The sequence below is a fragment of the Rhinichthys klamathensis genome, unplaced genomic scaffold, assembly GCF_029890125.1.
Source record: "Rhinichthys klamathensis goyatoka isolate OS25496 unplaced genomic scaffold, OSU_Roscu_1.1 h1tg000064l_1, whole genome shotgun sequence".
NCBI lineage: Eukaryota > Metazoa > Chordata > Actinopteri > Cypriniformes > Leuciscidae > Rhinichthys > Rhinichthys klamathensis.
Genome location: NW_026606607.1, coordinates 2,218,433 through 2,240,734, shown reverse-complemented (window position 1 = coordinate 2,240,734; position 22,302 = coordinate 2,218,433). Strand labels below are relative to the sequence as shown.

The window sequence follows — 22,302 nt, the reverse complement described above, 5'->3', positions numbered from 1 at the left end:
CACATCAGTTGTCTCTGGGGATGTTTCAAAATGTTCTTCTAAGAAATCGATACAATTTCCACAAAAAACAAACAAAAAACAATACAGTAAAAGCTAGATTTTTATTTGTAAACTGATGTAATCATCATAAAATGTTAAAGATACCAGACACATGATAAAGAAATTGAGGCTTGGGTCAGAATTTGATATGAGATAGACTGGAATTTGATACGTTTTGTATATTATCATGAGTGTTCTAATTGTAAAAGATAAAAAGGAAAGACATTATAGAGGCATAAACCATACTGATTGTGCCCTACGCTGAGAGAAATTATATCTATGGTCCCATGAACTGAGTAGTGGACTTTTTTCCCCCTAGCATACCCCATTCAAAAAGCATTTACAATTTTGCAACATTGCTAATATATAAACTAAACTTCATTTCTTTTCAAAAATAAGATGCTGATTTTCATCAAGTGTTTCAATAAATATTTATGGGCTATGACAAAGGTTTCACATCTCCCAATACAAAGTAAGACTGGTACAGGACTATTTAAATAGGCACATTCAGGATAATATATCAGCAAATTTGGAAGCATTGGAAATGTTTATGTTTTTTTTTTTTTTACTAGCTTTCTTTTTAGTCAAGAAATCTAAAAAAGTGTTGCAAATGTGCACATATGATCTCACTGCGGAACGGCATAAAACATCAAAGCCAAAAAGACAAAAAAGGGAAAATGTGAATGGAGTTATGTCCAGTTTACATCTGTCTTTCTTCTTTACTAAAGTGCTACAGGCTAATTTTTAGCAGCCATATGAGTTCGGCTCACTGTACAAATGTAGTGGTACTCTATTATGCTGTTGAGGTTTGAGTTCTTAGATTTATTGGATTTTACCGCTATCTTTGGCAAAAATGTTTTACTCAAACCAAACGATAATGTATGAATCAAATGAAAAAAAAAGAAAATGGATCAGGCTTACTCCATGACACTTCATGCATGGTCCACACCCTCAGGAACTTGTACAATCTTTTGTGGAAGCCACAGTCAAGGAGGGGCTACAGATGCAGCTGTTATGAGGGTTCAAATGTTAACGAGTATACATGTGGTGAGTATAGGCATCTTGTTTACATTGCACATAAAGAGTTGCATAATTGTAAACTACCGTTTCTATTTAAAGGTTCAACCAATACTTTAGAATCTGGAATGCCTGGTGAGTTGTTGCATTTTTGTATTTTTTGTATTTTTTATTCCAAAAAAACACAAAAGGGAAAACAAAAGGTTGAAGAGAAAGGCAGCTTGTGCGACTTGTTGATTTTCTTCTCCAAATCACCAAAAATTCTATTAAAGTTTATATTCTATGGTGTATTTATGAAAGAAAAAGCACATATAATGAGAACTAACTAATGGTTCACTCAGGTAAAGTGTCATGCTTTTTTTGTTGATGCTTGGTCGTCAAATTCCCAAGGACAGACATCTGCCATTTTAACACCACTAGTAACTCTGCCTTTGGAATTTGAACTTATCTGTTTGCTAGTAGATGAACTGGTGCTCCTGTTGACTTCTTTACTAGTTGCGGCATCTTCAAAATCCCAAGGGCATACATCTGCTTGCTTGCCTTTTGCTAATGCAACATTTGGGCTTTTTTGTTTTTCCATTGAGACAATTTCCTGACTACTCTCAACATCCCATGGACAAACCTCACCCAGTGTAGACTGGCTGACAGGTCTTTCTTTCGTCTTGCCAGAGGTGAACCTGTCTTTTGTGTTTGATTTCTTTTTGTCATCATCTGGATCCTTTGTGTTCTCTCTTTCCTTCTCTAATATTCTGACAGGGGAAGTTCCCTTCTTTATAGCAGGTGTCTCCTTTGTTTTAGAAACCTGAGAGGAACAAGGGGTCTTTTCAGAGATTGGACCAGAGACAGTCTCATAGTCCCATGGACACACTTCTGCTTTAGGGGGCGGCTGCAGTGAGCGGCCTGTGGATTTAGTAGGCTCGGGGAGAACACTCTTTACTTTGCCCTCAGTAGGTGTATAACCCTTGCCCTTGACTTCAGTAGGCGAGGAGCTTATTTTGCCTTTGATCTCAGCTGGTGTGGTGCCCTTTTTTGGTCTGCTCTTATCAGGGGAGCAAGCTGAGTCCTTTGACTTGCTCGACACTTCCTCAAAGTCCCATGGACAGATGTCAGCTTTTAGAACTTTGGGGACCTCTCCGGAAGCCTGGGGTTGGGATATGGCAGGCTTACTAGTGGAGTTAGGTTTTGACACCATTGCCTGACTATGGTCCTCATTTCCTTCCTCCCAAGGACATATGTCTGTTCTATCTGCAAGTTTCTGGTTTGGATGCCTGGCCATAGAGGGTGACTGCTCTGTGCCTTTTTGCTTTTGCGACTTTGTCGCTTTGTTGCTACTTCCATGGACTGTGGTGGTCTGCTCAGGGGCAATAGACACATGTTTATGGACCTTGTTTTCGGAGGGGGTCGGCAAGTCCTCCAGTTCCCAAGGGCACACCTCTGAAAGGTCATACAGATCTTTCCCCTTGGCTGTTTCTGAGCAAATGGAGGGCTGGCTTCCGCTCATTTGTGGCTTCATTATACCGGTTTTGGCAGCTGTCTGCTTGTACTCCACTGATTGGCTGACAATCATCTTTGGATAACCCTCCTTTTCTTCAGCTTCAGCTGAGGTCTTGACATCCTTGTTCTTTTGATTAGCTTTCTTTGTTGAATCTTCCACTGCTTGCGCCTTTCCTGTTAGACCAAGTGTTTTCTCTTTGGCACTGGCAATAACGCTTAGAGATTTCTGCAGCATGGATGTTCTAGGGTGAATAGGTTTCTTATCAGCTGTCAGGTTGTGAGCGCTAGCTGACTTGCACACCAAGGGAACTGACTCTGTTGACTCACTGGCTGCATCAATCTTCTCAGAGGACTTTTTGACCAGCTTCTTGCCCATTAGGGTTTCAAAGAGGGAGCCTTCTGTGGTTGCGACTTCCATCTTGTCAGTCATCGAACTGCTGGAATCCTCACTGTGGTCTCGAACATGGTCATAACTGCTGTGGGACTTTTTAAGGGAGAACACTTTGCTCTTCAAGGATTCGTCTTTGGCAGGCTTAACAGAGTGTGAGGGGTCAAAAGGGTTCTTTCTCAGGACACAGATGCTGTTGCGGGTACTCCCATGTTCACCCAGTTCCTTGTCCTCTCGGCTACACTGACGACCCATTGACTCTGGAATCTCAGTTATGCGGCGCATGAGAGAGCGGCCTAGGCCCTTTTTGGAGCTGCGCTTCTTCTGCAGGTGAGGATTGTTGGCCAGCATCTTTTTCCTCTTATATATCTCCAGCTGGGAGTAGAGTTTCTTCAGCTCTTCCTGTAGATTTAAAGACAAAACGGGCTATTAATTCACAACAAATGTCTACATATAGAAATGTAAAAATAAAATGATTCTAGTTACACTGAAGCAGACGCTCTATTGCACAGAAAACATGCAGAAGTCATTATATGCAACTACAGACAGTGCCTCGAAGACGTTAGACCAAACCAACATGCGGTTTTACACTAATTAAAGACAGGACAGTCTGGGACGGTGTCAAATATGAAAATTTTGTGTTTTATTGTTAGGTCTGAAACAGCCTCTGAAGAACTTCAAAGCATTTAGAACAGCCGTGTCAAAATCAATCAACAAATATTATACCAAGTGCAGAACTTTATCCTATTAGCAAAGTGCCCTTTCTATGAACATTTCTGTGAGAGACTTCTTCAGCTCTAACAAACAAACAAAAACCTCTGCTCACGTTGGTACGTTTTTCCCAAAGACTGTCGCAAGACCTTACGCCACAGCCATTAATAGAACTTAGCTGGCCCATTTCCTCTGGTGTCTGCAATAAAAAACTGCCATGGCTCAGTATCTTCATCGGTTATAGGACAAGGGGTCAAAAGTTATTTGCAGATTATGACATTTTTGTTAATTACTAAGGCAGGAGAGTGTCGAGAGGAAAAAGAAGTAGGAAAGAAAACAGGGCACCTACCCGAATATCCTCTGGATCCAGACTGTGCTCACTCCAGGCAGACGTGATGCTGCTATTCAGGTATGACCCAGACCGTCCCATGTCCAATTCATCTTCATATGCCTCTGTAGCAATGTCATCCCTTAGATGTGTACCCGCAAACAAGAACTGTGGAAAAGGCATGGATATTTAAGAAATTCTGTAAAATTCGATTTTAGCCAACAAATGATCAAAAATGAAAGCTGTTTGGTGGGTTTACCTTTGGCACAAGCAGTAACCCCAAAGTGACAGTCACTGTCAAGTGTGTATGAGCAAAGAATAGCATTAGCATCCAATCCGGGTGCAGCTCAGGGGCTAGAGTGAACCTGTGGGTGGATTTACAGAAAAATGTATAATCACCTTGGCACAAGGCAGAACAAAATAAAACCATTACAATTTCTATACAATACAATTTTGGTTACTTCCCAAAACAATTCAATTCGTTATCATAATTGGATCGTGGCTGAAACAGTGAAAAATCTGCGCAAGATGAGACATTCCTATGTTTCCAGGGTCCTGTGTTACCCAGATTTAAATGGCATATAATGAGCACAAGACAAACAGTCCTATGTTACCAAGGTTAGGGTTAAGGTAACATAAGGAGAGAGTGAATATGCAGAATCAGAATTTATCTTTCTCTTCTCTTTTGTCTAGTAAGTGTGCATCATAGAAGTGACTATCACATTCAGGAACGCTTATTCAGACCACCAACTTCTTCATTAATTAAACTTATTTCATATGAATGCATACATAATAAATAAACATACTGATGTGATTGTGATTGAATCATGACATTTCAAAATATGGTATCGCCATTGCCATCGTGGGTGATAGGGTAAATGTTAAAACTTTGTCCAGCTTTGAAGCAGCATCTATTGCAACAAGTTTTGCTCACTCTTCTCCCCCACAGACATTGCAAGTATTGTTTTTTTTTAATCAGAATGCAGACTGCACTCACAACAAGCGAATCGGTGAGAACACTCGTTTAAACATCATACACACCAGGACATTTGACTGAACATCACATTTTTGACATTAGCCTATTGATACTGCTTGCAGTCGTATTGCAAGGGACCGGTCTACGGGCCATAAATTAAGCCTTTAAATAAAAGGGTTTTTGAGCTTTTTACACTGTCACATGGAATAAAAGAGCCTGCACAGGGACAGGAAACAAAAATGAAGACAAAAAAAACCCAGCCTACCTTACACAACACCGAAGGTGGACTTGCGCTAAGGAGTAGAGTGTGCAAATTCTTTTTTATGCACACTGCAACTGTCACAATATGATGTCACACACTGCGAGTATGTTTTAAAAATGTCTCGGTTACGTATGGTAACCCTCGTTCCCTGAGTAGGGAACGGAGACGTCTCATCGGAGGAGTTTCCAACGAATTGGGATCACGCTAGGGAGACCAATTGCCTTCGAGTGAATTAAAACGAGCCAATAAATATTGGCATGCGGGATTTGCATTCCGCGTCCCGCCTATCAATGCGGGTATAAAAGCGGAAGCGAACGCACATACCATTGCTTTACGCTGAGGAGCCGGACGGTGTCCAGTCCCCCGCGAAGGTACAGCAAACATGGCGACGGGACGAGACGTCTCCGTTCCCTACTCAGGGAACGAGGGTTACCATACGTAACCGAGACGTTCCCTTTCGTATGGGAACTCCTACGTCTCGTCGGAGGAGTTTCCAACGAATTGGGATCCCAAATAAAACGCCATGGTGCTGGCCCCTTCCAGCGCCCAGCTGAGCTACCCGCCAAGCAGTTTCTTAGTTTCTTTAGGGCGGGAGCTAGCTAGGAAAAATCACACTGCTGTTCCGCAAGACCCGCTCAGTGGACTTGGATAACACTGGGGAAACGTGCCCAACCTGTAGAAGGGAACGTTGCGGAGCCCCTGGCCTGCCCGAGGGGAGGCACTGGAATACACGCATGTACTAGCCCGTAGGGTAGTGAAACATACGGGAGTCCTTGAGGTAGCCCCAGCCCGTAGGGTGGGAGCGTACTCAGCAAGGACGACAGAATGAATCTGTCGAGGGGAAGACACGGAGCTAGCCCGGAGGGTAGCTGGAACGTGGAGAGTGGTCACGTAGAAACCACCGTGAAGGTCACCCAGTCAATGAACAACTTCTTATGAGAGGTAATAGACCTGGCGCCGGGCGATCCGCCTCGCCTGGTGCCGGAGGGTGATGGAGGAACTCACGAGGTTAGCCGTTTGTTGGGGAACCAACGGAGCAAAAAAGCGCACGGATCCGGCTCATAAGGCGGAAACCGGTTCAACATGTAAGCTATAAAACCTGGCAAACGTGTTAGGTGTCGCCCAGCCCGCAGCTCTGCAGATATCTGCCAGCGAGGCGCCTTGTGCCAATGCCCAGGAGGAAGCAACACTCTTAGTGGAGTGAGCCGTCAACCTGGGAGGGCAAGGCACGTCCTGGGATTCATAAGCCCGGACGATAGCATCCACTAGCCAGTGGGCTAATCTCTGCTTGGAGACAGCCTTCCCCTTCTGCTGGCCTCCGTAACAGACGAAGAGCTGCTCTGAGGTCCTGAAGCTTTGCGTTCTGTCCACATAACAACGTAGTGCACGTACGGGACAGAGAAAAGCCAGGGCTGGGTCTGCCTCCTCCACGGGCAGCGCTTGCAGGTTCACTACCTGATCTACAAATGGAGTGGTAGGAACCTTGGGCACATATCCGAACCGGGGTCTCAGAACCACGTGAGAAAGGCCCGGTCCGAACTCTAGGCACGATTCGTCGACCGAAAAAGCCTGCAAATCCCAGACCCTCTTGAAGGAAGCTAGAGCCAATAGAAGAGCAGTTTTTCCAGACAAAACTTTTAGCTCTATATCATTTAAGGGCTCAAATGGGGGCATTTGAAGCGCTCTCAGCACCAGGGCTAAGTCCCAAGAGGGTACAGGGTGCAAATTACGAGGGGGATTTAACCTCCTAGCACCCTTAAGGAATCTGATGATCAGGTCATGCTTCCCTAACGACTTCCCGTCGATCACATCATGATGGGCAGCTATTGCGGCCACATATACTTTGAGGGTGGAGGGAGACAGCCTTCGCTCCAACCCGTCTTGTAAAAAGGAAAGCACGACACTGATCGGGCAAGTTCGGGGGTTTTCCCGGCGGGAAGAGCACCAAACAACGAACAGGTTCCACTTCAACGCATAGAGGCGCCTCGTAGAGGGGGCTCTAGCGGAAGCGATGGTGTCTACCACAGCTTGTGGTAGGCCATCTAGAACCTCATCTAGAACCTCTGGACGCGAGTGCCCCGTCTCTGAGAAAGCAGGTCCTTCCTCAGAGGGATGGGCCAGGGAGGTGCTATCGCGAGGAGCATGAGTTCCGGGAACCAGGTCCGGTTGGGCCAGTACGGCGCAACTAGCAAGACCTGCTCCTCGTCCTCCCTGACTTTGCACAGTGTCTGTGTGAGAAGGCTCACTGGGGGAAACGCATATTTGCGAAGGCCCTGGGGCCAGCTGTGCGCCAGTGCATCCGTGCCGAGAGATCCTCCGGTCAGGGAATAGAACAACTGGCAATGGGTTGTGTCCGGAGAGAGAAACAGATCTATCTGAGCGGGCTCCAAAGATTCCCCATATCAGCTGAACCACCTGGGGATGGAGTTGCCATTCTCCCGGAAGGGGCGGCTGTCGTGAGAGCTCGTCGGCTGCACGGTTGAGCACACCAGGGATATGAATGGCCCGAAGCGACCTCAGATGCTTCGGCGGGCGAGTCGCGACATACGACGGGAGCGTAGACCACCTTGATGGTTGATGTACGCCACGGTCGCAGTGCTGTCCGTACGGACCAGTACATGCCTGTGCAGAAGCAGCCCCTTGAGGCGGCACAAGGCTAAGCGTACTGCTTGCAACTCTAGGCAATTGATGTGCCAATGCAGCTGAGGCCCCGTCCACAGACCTGAGACTGCATGCCCATTGTACGTGGCCCCCCATCCGTTGGCAGAGGCATCCGTGAAAACCACAACATGCCTGGACACCTGGACTAAGGGCACTCCGGCCCGTAGAAAGGCAGGGCGAGCATAAGCGTCATCTCCGGGTCCGGCTCGGACAACGTTACCACACCCGAAGGGGGCAACGCAGCCGAGTCGTCATTCCCAGAGCCCGACTCATCTCCCTCCGATGCCGCGATCGACATCTGGTCCTCCGGAGGGGCCCCGAAGGAAACGACCGGAGCCACACGTGATGACCCAGCGCGCTCCTCCGAAGACCCCAGTGGTACGGCTGAAGAGGAGTGGGATGTCCGAGGGGGTCTTTCACCCGGCAGATCATTCCGCACTGTAACCCTCAGACCACCAGTGGGATTAGCCGAAGTAGCCTTCTTCTGGAGTGAATCAGAAGAAGAGCTAGAACGGGGAATCTCCAAAGGGACTCCCCCTCTGGTGAGGGATCGCAGTCTTAGTCTCAACACCGCGACGGTCATGTTCCCGCAGTGAGAACATGACTCATCCACGAGCGCTGCCTCAGCGTGCGCGAGGCCCAAGCACGTGAGACAGCGATTGTGACCATCAGCCGGAGGCAGAAGTTGACCGCATCCAGAAACACACGGGTGAAACGTCATCCTGAAAAGGACGTGAACTTCACTCATGTTGCTCTTTCAAAGAAAAAACGCTGAAGAAAAATGTAATCTTGAAGCTCATCACTCAGAGGACACTTAGTTCGGCTCCGAAGCTAAATGCAATGGTATGTGCGTTCGCTTCCGCTTTTATACCCGCATTGATAGGCGGGACGCGGAATGCAAATCCCGCATGCCAATATTTATTGGCTCGTTTTAATTCACTCGAAGGCAATTGGTCTCCCTAGCGTGATCCCAATTCGTTGGAAACTCCTCCGACGAGACGTAGGAGTTCCCATACGAAAGGGAACAATAATTCAACATATAAAAAACACTTTTTAATCGCCCACTAAGAGTTTATTACAAATAAATTACTAAATGCTAAAAATTATTAAATCTATATGAACAAGAATTTGGGTTGCATTTACAATGCTGTGAAAACGGAGGGTACTACAGCCCCCCCTACTGTAATTCCTGCGCCCATGAGAAATGCTCAAAAGTTAACTCTGACTGCTGATTAGCATTTAGCTAAGCTAACATGTCGGTCCTCTATATTCTATGATTCTCTTAGTTGAAAACTTGAAATAATATTTCAGCGAGATGCATCTTTTTCGTACCACTACTGTTTCTACTTTTTTACTGAATATTTATTATCAATATTTCCTTGAGCTTTGTCTGCCATCTTTGGATGAAAACAATTGAAATTTGAAACTGCAATGACCACTATGGCTCAACAATGTCAGAGTTTGTGCACTTCTAAGCCAATATAGCGGGTTTATATTTAGATTTATGCTGTGTTTATCTCTGCATAGCTATTTTTTTCCCAGGTTTATCTGTGCTGGCCTGCTGGGAGACTGTCTTCACCTAGGACTTTGTTTGCTGTGAAGTTTGCAGCTCTGTTGCCTTCAGCTCTTTTAATCTGGTTGGAAATTGATGGTCCCTCTGAGATGACTGATACACTGAATAGCATGGACATGTCCGTACATATGAAGAAAATAAGAACCTTTTTTAAAAAAGTTTTCCTCTTACTGTTGTTACATCACCTTCTGAGATTGCTGAGGTGAAGTGTGTGTATGCTAAAAACTGTGTGTGTATGCTGAAAACACTGTCTGCCACAATACACTAATTAATGTGTATGATGAAAGGACATGGGTGCTGTTACACAAGAATACAGATACTTAACTAACACTATCCCATGGCTCTGTACTACGATTAATTACTGTAGAAACAGTGGAGAGAGCACCAAGCAACGCAACACTTCTAAAAATCACATGACCTGCCTTTGAAGTCAACCGCCTTTATCTTGTGTAAAAGTTCAAGCTAAGTCCCTGCCTGAATGAGTGCCTCATTACCGCTGAAGTTATTCATTCACTCCACAGCCCTAAACTCATTTTTTTAGAAGGCAGTGGCGGTCCGTCGGACAAGGGAGGCAGATTTTCCTTAAGATGAATTCAAAATGAACATAAGAACTAAAAACTAAAAAAATTAATCCAAACACGTGGTTTTACCACAGCCCGAATTCTAGAGAAGAATGACAGCATTTAAACAATAATATCAATAGTAAACTGACCAATCAGAATGGATATTTATTTGCACTTTATTTCAATGGTCCACTTTAGACATTCTACTAACTGTAAGTATTTTTGCAACTACATGTCATCTAACTCTCATTAGAGTATTAGTAGACAGTCTGCTTAATTTACAGCTATGAAAACCTTTTCACAATATTCTAATTTCGAATTTGGGGTTTTCATAAGCTGTAAGTCATAATCATCAAAAATGATAACAAATAAAGGCTTGAAATATCTCACTTTGCATATAATGAGTCTATATAATATATTAGTTTCACCTTTTAAGTTGAATTACTGAAATAAATGAACTTTTGCACGATATTCAAATTTTTTGAGTTTCACTTGTATTTGGATCTGTACCTCACACACAGCTATCAAATGACTTGGAATATAGAGCACAAGTCATATGGACTACTTTTATGGTGCCCTTCCATCCTTATGAGCTCCCATTCAAGTACCGTTCAGGCTCAACCCTGCTTAGCTTCAGTGGGAAATCAGGCAAGAGCTGTTAACAGAGATTAATTTAAACAATGTGTTGAGATCACAAGCATCCCATGCAAAGGACGATCTTCCAAAACATAACAAATAATATGCAGCAGGGTTTTTTTTAGATGGGAGTCTGTATACCAACACCATCTGGCTTTTAGTCTAGTGTATTCAAGTGAAGGCAAGTGCGAGAGTTCTTGACTTAAAGGGGACCTATTATGCAAAATTCACTTTTATATTGTTTTTGAACAAATTATGTACCCGCACTGTATACACAATCACCCCAATGTGGAAAAATCCATCCACTCCATTTGTTATTTTCCCCATAAATCTGAAACAGTGTCTCAAAATGAGCTGTTCAGTAATGTGCTCCCAATGTGACGTCACGACTGGCGACGAAATCTTCCCTATTAGCTTAGCTCCTCCCCTTAAGTAAGCTGTACACAGTCCGCCATGTTTATCTCCTCGCCAGAGCAATTAACGGCAGAATTCAAGCAAGAAATGTATTCTTATTAAAGCTACTAAAGTTATTCAGTCAAGAGCAGTGAGGGAATTTCAGTTTTTCTTTTGTTGTTTGATTCATACTAACAGCATATACAGCAGTAGGTACTGTATATTACGCTGCTGTCACTTTAATACACAGATCTAATATGTACATGCAAACTTTTCCCTGTTGTTTTCATTCACAGACATAACCAACTGCGTTTATGTGCGTTTATATACACTTTCTGTGTATATGACAGTTTAAGCTCAATAAGATGGGAAAGAGAACTTAAGAGTGAACTCACAGTAGGCGATCTGAACCGTATTATTTTAACGATCTATGGTGCAAGTGCACTTAGGGCGTGTCTGAATCAACTTTTGCTAGTTTAACGACAGGAAAAATGGTTGGCGCACTTAGCGCATGGTCTAAAAGGATGGTCCCTATTCTCTTAATGAGTAATGGGTGTGTTTTGGGCGTATAACGTGCAAAAAAACTATCAGAGTCTCATCTCCCATTCCCTTTAAAAGCCAGTTGCACTCGCGTCATGGCAGGTTGCTTTTTACATGGCGGAATATGCAAGCGGAAAGACTGAACGCTTCTCCAGAGAGGAAACGGATCAGCTCGTGCTCGAGGTTAAAGTGCGCTAGTAGACCATCTACGGGACATGCCGGATTCCACCATATCTTTATGTACACAATATGAATCTTTTACATTGTTATCCTTTTATATTTATTATTTGGCTAGTTTGTGTGCTGCTGGGCGTCCCTGTGTGTGTAATAAGTATGCACGCTGTGGACCCACCTAGGCGCACATTAATAACGCACTCTTTAAAAATAAAAATAAATAGTGCCATTGACTTTAGACCAGGTTTTTGTCGGTCAATGGCACAGTATATTTAAGTAGCCTTAAAATAGCAACGCGCCAACAATGCGCCTGAACACAGAGCATTGTTGACGCATTTTTTTTTTTTTTACCAGCATGCCCATGGGCGCACAAATGAAAACTAACAAAAAACACTTGTGTCATCCTTGATAGGGCCCGTAGTGTGAGTACACCCTAATACTCTCAGGACGAGCCGTCTGACAGCCAGCTTTCTGTGTGCGTGCTTCGGATGTGTGTGCTCAGAAAACCAAATATCAGAAGTTAAAATGGTTTGACTTTAAATGATGATGAAGAACTGCAATGTCACATGAGTGTGATCGCAATAGTTTGAGGATAGACCACAAGCTGTAAAGGCACATCACTACCCTGGATAGGGGGCAGGGAGCAGCAGCTCATTTGCATTTAAAAATACATGCACGTAAACAGCATGTTTTTGCTTTCACTCAAAAATGGACATTTACAACGTGGTACAGTAAATTATCTGTGGGGTATTTAGAGCTGAAACTTCGCAGACACATTCTGGGGACACCTGAGACTTATATTACATCTTGTAAAAAGGAGCATAATAGGTCCCCTTTAATTATGATAAGACATTTGTGAGGAGGGAAAGGAGGAAGTCCTCGGTGGCAGTCACTCACCTTAAAATGTGGAATATGAAAGAGAGGATGAGCTCATTGTGCACTGCGATGGCCATGTAGCGTGGCTCATGAAACGCTGAGGGGACGGTCCTCACAGCAAAACAAAGATACACACCCCACAGAAGGAACAGGAACTCAGCTGTTTGTGAGAGGTAGTAAAGAGTTAAAACCCAAATGACTAGTACCTAGGACATACCAGTTCCCAGATCAACCAGAGAATGATGTGGATGTCAAAACCTTTCTGTTACAAACCAATATAGCGCTAAATTGAAAATACCAGAATGATGGAGAAAAAGACATTCAATGAATGCAATAAAAGACATCTAGATTGCTTGTATTCTCTGGACACTGCTTGACAGACAATTACAAATGAAGCTGTGGAAGGCAGTCCAAAGATTTTAAAGTTCCCCATCCCCTATTGGCACACCCTAAACAATGTCATCCAGTCAGCTGGCCTGACATCAATAAACATGTGTTCCCCCAGTGAAAATCTGTCATCATCAATGTGACGTTTACTGATCCAGGTGTTAGATTGGGCACATTCTAATTTGCCATGCTTGAGAAAAATACACCAGGATAAGCATTTGTGTTGAATTCGATTCGTCACAGCCTGGCTGATGCTTCCTGTGAGCTCTATGTCTGCAATTAGTGCCAAGCCAGACTTGATTAATGACTTCCTTGGCTTGTATTTCAAACATAATGACCTGCAATGGTCTACCACGATTGCTATGTCCGGATTAGCATACTACCACATTACTCTTACAATTTAGGCAATGCCACTTAGATGCACTTTGTCAGGACCCAGTATCTACAAGAACAGATTCTAGTTTTGTCTTCACTTACCGAAAACTCAAGCACAAAATACTTATAATCAAGTCATAAGATTATAATACGTCATTTTTGTCACATCAAAGACGATCACAGATGTTACAGATTACAAACTGTCAGCAAACAGCTATTTAAAGGTTGAAAGGTTCTTTAAAAAAGAACTACAGCACACTTTTATAAAGAGTCTGGAATAGCTAAAGTTTTGAGTGCCTTTTGACCCTCTTTAGTAGCACTTTAAAACATATTAAATGTAATACTGAATAACAAAATATAGTTTAAAATAATTGACATGTTTTTTAATTAGTCAAATAAGTATCCTTCTATAAAGCATGACAAAAGTACACTTAAGTGCTCTTTAATTTTATATTTTATTATATACTTTGAATATTTGAAGTACTGAACTACGGAGCCCCTAAAGGGACCTTTGCAAAAATAAAAATATACAGACTTTCGCGTGAGTACAGCATTTATAGTGTTTCTTGTTATTTTTTTAAGCTTGGCAGCCCCGATATAAATTCACTTTCATTATGTGGAAATGTGCAGTGTGAACATTCTACTAAACATCTGCTTTTTGTGTTCCATGCAAAAAATAAAGTCATACGGGTTTAGAACAGTATGAGTTTGAATGATGCCGTAAGTTGAATTTTTCTGTAAACTGTTCCTTTAAAAAGTGCTTTGAAGAGATTCTCTCTATACTTTCTTTCTTAAAATAAGTATCCATTTTTGGGAGCATTTCATCCAGACTCTTTGATTCTGTTTGATAATATATTCAAGCTGGTGCTCATTAAAATGCCAAATAGTCATAAAGGAAGCTCTTAGGTAACAGATTCACTCACCCACAGCAATCATGTAGTCCCAGCGGTCCAGCAGACACATGCTGAACTGCAGCCTATCAGTGGTGAAGCCCACACTGATGAGAGCGAGATGTCGGTTTGGATTCTGACAAACAGCGGAGGTCCAGGCTATTGCGAACCATAACACAATCAGCAGGATTATACACAGTAGACGTAACACTCTCCAGCTGGTCATGTAGGGGATCCGTTGGGCTGTACGTGACAGGAACACCTTGAGAACCCTGGAAAACAATGAAAACAACCATTGTATCCAGGGCCTAAAATTAACACTATATATAACAGTATATGAAACGGTGTCAATCGCCAGTTGGCTGGTAATATTTTGTAAAATTCCAACAATGCAGTGTTGTGAAAACATAAACGTAAACAAACGTGAACGCCGCTGCGTCTCAGACAGCGTGCAAATACTGAATTGAGCTCTTTTCCACGTCTTTTCACTTTAACGGTCAAATTCACAAAAAGTTTCAAAAATGCCCGTCTTAGTGAGTATCCTAGTAAACATAGTCGGTTATGTCTTGAGTGAACATTAACAGTAGAGAAAGATGTGTACTGGTATCAGTGTATTGGATCTGTGAATTAGGTCTTAAAGTGACAGCAGCCTAATATTTCTGCTATACTCTTTTTTTGTTTTTAATATTAATCAACAACAAAGAACCAAGAAAAAAATCATTCACTGCTCTTGACTGAATAACTTTTGTAACTTTAATAAGGATTAATCTACCTGAAAACTACTGTTCCTTGTCTTTAATATACTGTATATATATATATATTTTTTAAATGTACAGTTAGGTTAGTAGTTTGAGCTGTGGTATCAACATTGGAATAGAGAATTGTGAATTTTCACTGGTATCTAAATTTTTGGTGTCATATCTGCTGTTTTTGTGGCCGGTAAAAAAAAATTTATGGCTGGCAAATTTTCTTTACCATTGGCAGGTGTGGCAAAAAAGTTAATATTACGCCCTGATTGTGTCATTATCACCTCAATATCGGAACTGATGTTGACTTAAAAATAACACCTTGTAGAAGTGTTGACATTTATTAAAGTCTGCATTTGTAAAGCATTTTACTTCCATAATGTAGTGTAATTTCGAGTGAACATGATATTCAAAATGATTGATTGAATAGGAAATGTGGCCGTTCGAGAGGCATGGAAAGTTATTATTATTTTATTATTATTTAAAAAAAAAAGTTTGTTAAAGTTTTTAAAAAAAACTGATAAGGTCATGAATGTGTTTTACGAAAGCAAAGGTAAATTTGAATTTTACTAGGCATAAAAATATTTGTTTTTCCGGTAACATTTTACAATAAGGTTGATTAGTTAACATTAGTTAATGTATTAACTAACATGAACTAACAATGATCAATACATTTGTTACAGTATTTATTATCTTTGTTAATGTTAGTTAATAAAAATTCAGCTGTTCAATGTTTGTTCATGTTAGTTCACTGTGCATGAACTAATGTTAACAAATACAACATATGATTTTAATAATGTATTAGTAAATGTTGAAATTAACATAAACTAAGATTAAAAAATGCTGTAGAAGTATTGTTCATTCTTAGTTCATGTTAACTAAAGTAGTTTACCGTATTTTAAAGTGTTACCATTTTTTCTTTCAAAGTCAAATCAATCAAACGTATAAATTTAAGTCACCCCGATAAAGTTTTGTCTACGCCCCGCAATGTCTAAAAAAATAAAAATAAAAATAACTGTGTTCATTTTCACCCCAGTATCATCCCATTTCTGTCCAGATCCAAAGAGAAGCCATTCATTTCTGATGCCTTAAATACGAATGCCATTAGGTCATTTCCAGCGCTGTCAAGCCCACATTATCTTCTGGAAATGTTCCTAAAGATCCTCCACAAATCCTCCTTCATCCCATTCTTCTGGAGGCCAGACCCTCAGACTCTCCACAGTTCATTTTCCGCTTTTGTTGTCCAGGGCCCGCTTCCCCGATAATGCTAAGAAGACTCGAAAGATACATCTTACCAAAGTTGTTTATGTTCCTAAGTGTGTTCCCCGAAGTGTCCCTTAGGAAGCTTCTTAACACGCTGCCTCTTACGTTCGACGTTACAAAGGCGCTGTCCCAAGTGAAGGTGGTGAATTAGTTGGCATCGATTGCTCAGGAATCGATTTTCCACTTCACGCGAAGTGCATTACGGCGTTAAGAAAGACAACACGTTCTATGCAAATGAAACATTCAAATTATTCCAGTAACATTTATTTTAACATAGTTTAAGTTATCAGTAAAATATAGACTATTAATTAAATTATCAAATGGTCAGTAATATGTTCACACGATATGTTGTGACGTTTAGACGAACCGGTTATCCCTCGCTAATCATCCATCCTCCTTATCCCATTGTGCCACTTGGTCTTGACATGAGTTTAACGACTTCTAAAAATGATCTAATACACTTTTATATTAATGGTAAGGTACTTTACAATCAGAATTGATTGGCAAGCAGCTGCAGTTACTTCTGTTTAATGCGGTATTGATTGCCATTGGTTAAAAGCTTAACGGCTTAAAGCAAAATCCCGCCGCGTTAGCCTGGCAAGCGCAGGTCTGAGAAGGTCCAGCAGCTCCATAAGGAGTTGTCTTGGGAGGCAATTTTTTTTAAAGGCACACTGTGGAATTTTTGGCCACTAGGGTGCGCTCGACCTGTAATTTTCACGTCTAGTGCCCCTAGAGGCCACAAGCGCCGCAGCATTGTCGCAAAAGTCAACAAACAGTCAACCGGTCAACCTCCCGTGTCTTTATGTGTGTGCAGACGGCATTTGATTTGTATGTTGGAGAAAGTTAATCGATTCACTACTGACCAAAATAATAATATAAATATAAGATTAATAATATAAATCCTATAAAGAAAACAAATTGAATAAAAGTAGCATACGCAGAAAACAATGTCTGATCAGGTAAGTCGCATTGACAAGGGTTGCCCAATCCAGCTCCTGCCAATCGTCTGTCCTGCACAGTTCATCTCCAACCCTAATCAAACACACCTGAAGCAAACAATTAACATCTTCAGGATCTCTTTGCAATAGGTTGGAGATGAAATCGAGTAGTCGGGAAATCGTGTAACAAAACTGATATAACTCACTACATATTTCGTTTTTTATAGTCTTCAGTTTGTTTTTCCTTTTACACAAATACAAACATATATGAGCTGAAAGGGAAAAAAAAACATTTACATTTGTATACGGCAGTATGTTGTGACTTATATCAGTTTTGTTACACGAATTCGCAGTAAATATTACATTATATATACACTTTTATGCCGATGTTTATTTTAAACTCTCCCTTTTTCTTTTTTTGGTCTCCTCTGACAAAATCTTTGCTTTCTTCGCTTTCTTCCGAGTAGCTGTTGATTCAGCCATGACGACAACATACAGACGCCGGCAATCAAACGCGAGTTGAGCTTTCACGTCAGAATCTGAGGAAGTTGGGGTGGTGGGGGAAGTGACGTATGCCGTAAAGCGGTCGAATTTTGTAGTTCTTTTTGTGCTCGGGTTCCTACCCGAAACCCGAAGTTACATAGTGCTAGTAAAAGCGATACAGACACCTTCAGGCTTCGGCAGACGTGTCATTCAACCTATTGTAAGTCGATGTACCATCTCAATGGGTTTTGGTAATATATTATAAAGGTTGAAAAGTTCCACAGTGTGCCTTTAATATAGCCACGTCAGGCAAAATATCAAAAGGGCTTAAGTTTTGCCGAATAAAAAAAAATTAGGCAATTACGCTCCGCGGCCGACGCCGTCTTTGATTCAATACAAGGACACGTTGGATCGCTGCCATAGTTGGTCGCTTACTGGACACCACCACGCTTACCCATTTATAGATCTTAGCCATTTAGAGCCAAATTGTTTGCCAGATTTTAATTATCAAAAGTGATTACCAATTTAAACGCTTTAATGACATTACGAAATAGCCTAGGCTAATTACCACCATATTAGTTCTGATACCAAATAAAGTCAACTTCATAAATAGGCCTGTATCCATTGCGAACATATTTTATTATTAGTCTTAAAATGTCTATAATATAAAATCATTGTTGAGCCACAACATTGTCAACATACAATTTGACTTGTACTGCGCTGCACTGATTTCTAAAGACTGCTGCACAGTGGCGGCGACTAGCGTCTTGAGCTCAAACAACGCTAAGACAGAGCTTACGAATGGTCCAGACCAACCTTACAAAAGTGTGACTTACAGAAGATATACTTAGCGTACGAACGTGTCGGGAATCGTGCCATAAGGTTAAGAGAGAGGTTAAGGAATAGGTTAAGAACTACTTAGCGATAAGAGCGTTTAGGGGAACCGGGCCCAAACCATTCAATAAAATGTAACACACAGTGGTTATAGTGTCTTAAGTACCTCCTGCTATGGTTTCCCCCAACAAAACATTTAGCTGTGTAGTTTAACGATGTAGTGAATCTTTTTTGAAACGTACTTTACCCCTGATGAACTAGCCGTGGAACAAGCAGCTCTGACAATTTACAGGACGTTTACTTTAATGGAAAATTAGGGATAATACAAACATTAACTGTGCTTAAAAGGGTATCACAATTAAATCAGGAGAGGCTAATGCTGCAAGGTCATACAGGAAACGAAGTCCATATAAGAGTAAGAAAAAGTGCATTATAGGGCCACTCTATATGCTGACCTTCTTTATAGCATCTTAAGTCTTTATGGAATAATAGTCTGTATTGAAACTGAACTTTTTATGAAATATAATAGTGATGACAAAGCTAAAGTATAATGTTTATTTAATGACTAATTTCAAGAGAACAAGCAATACATGCTTCTAGATATCTCATGTACCCTTGTGAAAAAGTACACTTTAGCACACTTTTAAAACAGAAATAATCTTATCACAGAAATAATAAACTTTAAAGTGCCCCTATTATGCTTTTTCGAATATTACCTTTCATGTAGTGTTTAATACAGCTGTTTGTGAATGTTAAAGGTCTGCAAAGTTTTAAAGGACAAAATGCACAACAAATAAAGGTATTGTTTCCTAAAAGAAAGAGTCGCCTTTAGCAATTCCAGTCTCACTTCCGGTTACAAACCTACATAACAATGTAAAACATTTGCATAATGTCAGCCTATGGTCGTCATTGGCTGCCCGTGAACAACATCTACTTTGCCCCGTCCTCAAGCCCTGAAGTTGTAGCTGAAGCCTGGAAGAATTTGGTGTTGTCGACATGTCTAGAAGATGCTGTTTTCTGAGCTGCGAATCCACTCTGCATGCACTTTCAAAGGATGAGGACTCGAATTGATATGGTAAAACCGACACCATAGTTACAGTTAGTATCACTGTGTGTCCATGTGCTGAGGAGCTGAAAATTCAGATATGGTAATAGACGTTTGGTTTCCAATTCGCGCTGTAATCGGTAGACCAATCACAACAGACTGGGCCGTCTGACCAATCAGAGCAGAGCAGGCTCACGGAAAGGCGGAGTTTAGAGAGACTGAATCTTCAAACTAACCATTTTCAGACTCTATGAAAAATGAGCTGATGTGAAATGTATATTATGAGAAAATTAAAGTTAGAAAAATAAAAAATAAACCTTTAAAATAGCATGATAGGGGCACTTATATAAGAATAAAAGAATATACTAAAAGAATATACTTTATTGCAATCTGAAAGTAATGTTCCCTTCGTAGTCACTCCGAGTTACGTCGGATGACGGAGAATGGGGGTTTCGCCAGAAAGCCTATCATCTTCGAGTATTAAAAAACGAGCCTATGGCAATGAAATGCCATGGGTCTGCGGAATTTGCATAGCGTATCTCCGCCCCACCGCGTGGGTATTTAAGGAGAGACACCGGCAAAAGCAGATCATGTTTTCGCTTCGGAGCCAGGAGCATCTCTTCACTCCACAAGCCAAATCCTGAGTTTTCTTCAGTGACTACATCTCTTCGAGACGAGCGAACTCTCCGGTGTTGGTGTGACGGCGGTATCCAGCGAGTTTCACATTGCCTGCGATCTGAGCAGTGGTCTGCCAGTCTGTGTGTTCTCCCTGGTCACTTCAACATCCACGGAGTTTTTCCTCTCACTAAAGAGCTGCACGCGGCACGTCTTTTTAAAGACGCGTCTTTCTAAAGACGATCTGCCCGTGTATTTCTGAGTGTGGTATTCTGATAGATTCAGCTGATGGGCGCGAGCGCTGTTTTGAGTGTTTGGGCTTTGATCGCGCTCAGACAGCGCTCGTGGGTGTGTCACGTTCTCTCACTGGGAACGTGACCATCGCAATGTAACGGTCGAGACTCGATGAGCTCAACAGAGTGAGAGTCCCCTCATCCACACCCCGATCTATTTTTCTCCACGTGAGATAATACTTCGGCTGGTGGCCAGGGTGACCTAAGACGGCAGGTTTGGAACTAAACCGATGAAAATTCCTCGGTCCACACCCCGTCTTTCACATTGCAACCCGCGTGGTCCCGGGTGAGTTCGCCGGCCCGCCCGGTTCTGTGGCAACACTTATGTGTCCCCACAGCGCCTCCACCTGGCGTGGCGACCCTAAGCACCCCTCCAATGCCTGTAGGTTCTTGTCTACTCCGGTGGCGGGGACCTATAGAGCTGCGGGGCAGGCTGCCACCTCACTGCGTGTTATTGCCATCCTTCTGGGTGTTCAATGACATGCACGAGGGTAGGGCTGATTCAGGGCTCATCCTTGAGCTGCCTGCCGTCACCGACCTTGCTCTACGAGCGACGTAGGTGACCGCACACTCCCTGAGTCAGGTGATGTCCACTTAGGTGGTCAGACATCTCTGGCTAACCTGGTTGATGTGCGCGAGGCTGAGTGAATACGATTCCTCAACTCCCCCAAATCCCAGGCTGGCCTCTTCGCCGGCGCGGTCGAGGACTCTGCCCAACAGTTCTCGGCCGCCCAGAAGTGGACTGTGGCTATTTTGTCTGACCCCGCGGCTCTGCTGCCTCCAGCCGCCGGCTCAGACGCCTCAGTCCGCTTGCTGCCGAATGCGCCCTCCTGCGACTTCCGCCCCCTCCCGCCCGGCCCCCAGCAGCACCGGGGGCCGCGCCGTGGAGGTGGTCGCAGGAAGGCGCCTCTGCCCGTACCAGCCCCGCTAACCAAACTTTTCTAAACCAAAGAGCTGCATCCCATCTCTGAGCCCTCAGAGGGCCGGACGACAGTGCGCGACGCTCCCGGGCCTCGCCGCTCTCGTCCCCCTCTGTCTCTGAGGGCGCGGATGACAGTGTGTGCCGTCTCCGGACCACACCACTCTCGTCCCCCTCTGTTGCCAGACCCCTGGCAGAGCAGCCCCCCGTGGAACGCTGGTCCTTCGCTGGTCTCCTCTGTCAGGACGCGGAGCATGACTGTGCCCCCGCACCAGGCCGCTATGCCACCCACGCCTGGGCCGGTCACTCCGCTTCGCTGCCCCTCCGGGGGGACGTCTGTGGTTCGGATGATTCCGCTGGTTCAGTTCTTGGGAGCTTGGTTAGAGCTTCCCAACCTGTCCCGATGGGTCGCCCGAACTATCAGGCTCGACTATGCGATCCAATTTGCACGGTCTCCTCCCCGCTTCAGGGGAGTCCGTTTTACTATGGTCGGTGGCAATGCCCCGATCATGAGAGTGGAGGTTGCCACCCTGCTGGCGAAGGGTGCAATCGAGACTGTCCCTCCAGCCGAAATGAGGTCAGGGTTTTACAGCCCGTACTTCATTGTCCCCAAGAAGACCGGTGGGTTACGGCCAATCCTGGATCTGCGTGTCTTGAGCCGCTCCCTTCACAGGCTGCCGTTCAAGATGCTCACGGCCAAACGCATTTTCGAATGCGTGCGGCCACAGGATTGGTTTGCAGCGATAGACCTGAAGGACGCCTACTTCATGTCTCCATTTTACCTCGACACAGACCGTTTCTTCGGTTTGCTTTCGAGGGGCAGGCATACCAGTACGCGGTTCTCCCATTCGGGCTGGCTCTGTCTCCTCGCGTCTTTACGAAG

The 22,302-nt window shown here is 43.3% G+C and overlaps 1 protein-coding gene across 2 annotated transcripts in view; it reads right to left on the bottom strand.

Annotated features, from left to right (window-relative positions):
• Positions 1–232: 232 nt before the first annotated feature.
• The window catches only part of gpr158a (G protein-coupled receptor 158a), a 134,159-nt gene continuing 112,089 nt past the window's right edge, over positions 233–22,302 (bottom strand). The window contains exons 7-12 of one of the 2 annotated variants that reach the window (XM_056249846.1): positions 14,317–14,555; positions 12,653–12,791; positions 4,237–4,342; positions 3,999–4,145; positions 3,765–3,848; positions 233–3,340 (exon numbers count right to left, since the gene is read on the bottom strand). In XM_056249846.1, the coding sequence (XP_056105821.1) occupies positions 1,406–3,340; positions 3,765–3,848; positions 3,999–4,145; positions 4,237–4,342; positions 12,653–12,791; positions 14,317–14,555 (2,650 nt within the window). In that variant the 3' untranslated portion in view covers positions 233–1,405. The remainder of the gene's footprint in view (positions 3,341–3,764; positions 3,849–3,998; positions 4,146–4,236; positions 4,343–12,652; positions 12,792–14,316; positions 14,556–22,302) is intronic. The other variant, XM_056249847.1, reaches the window with a different exon arrangement.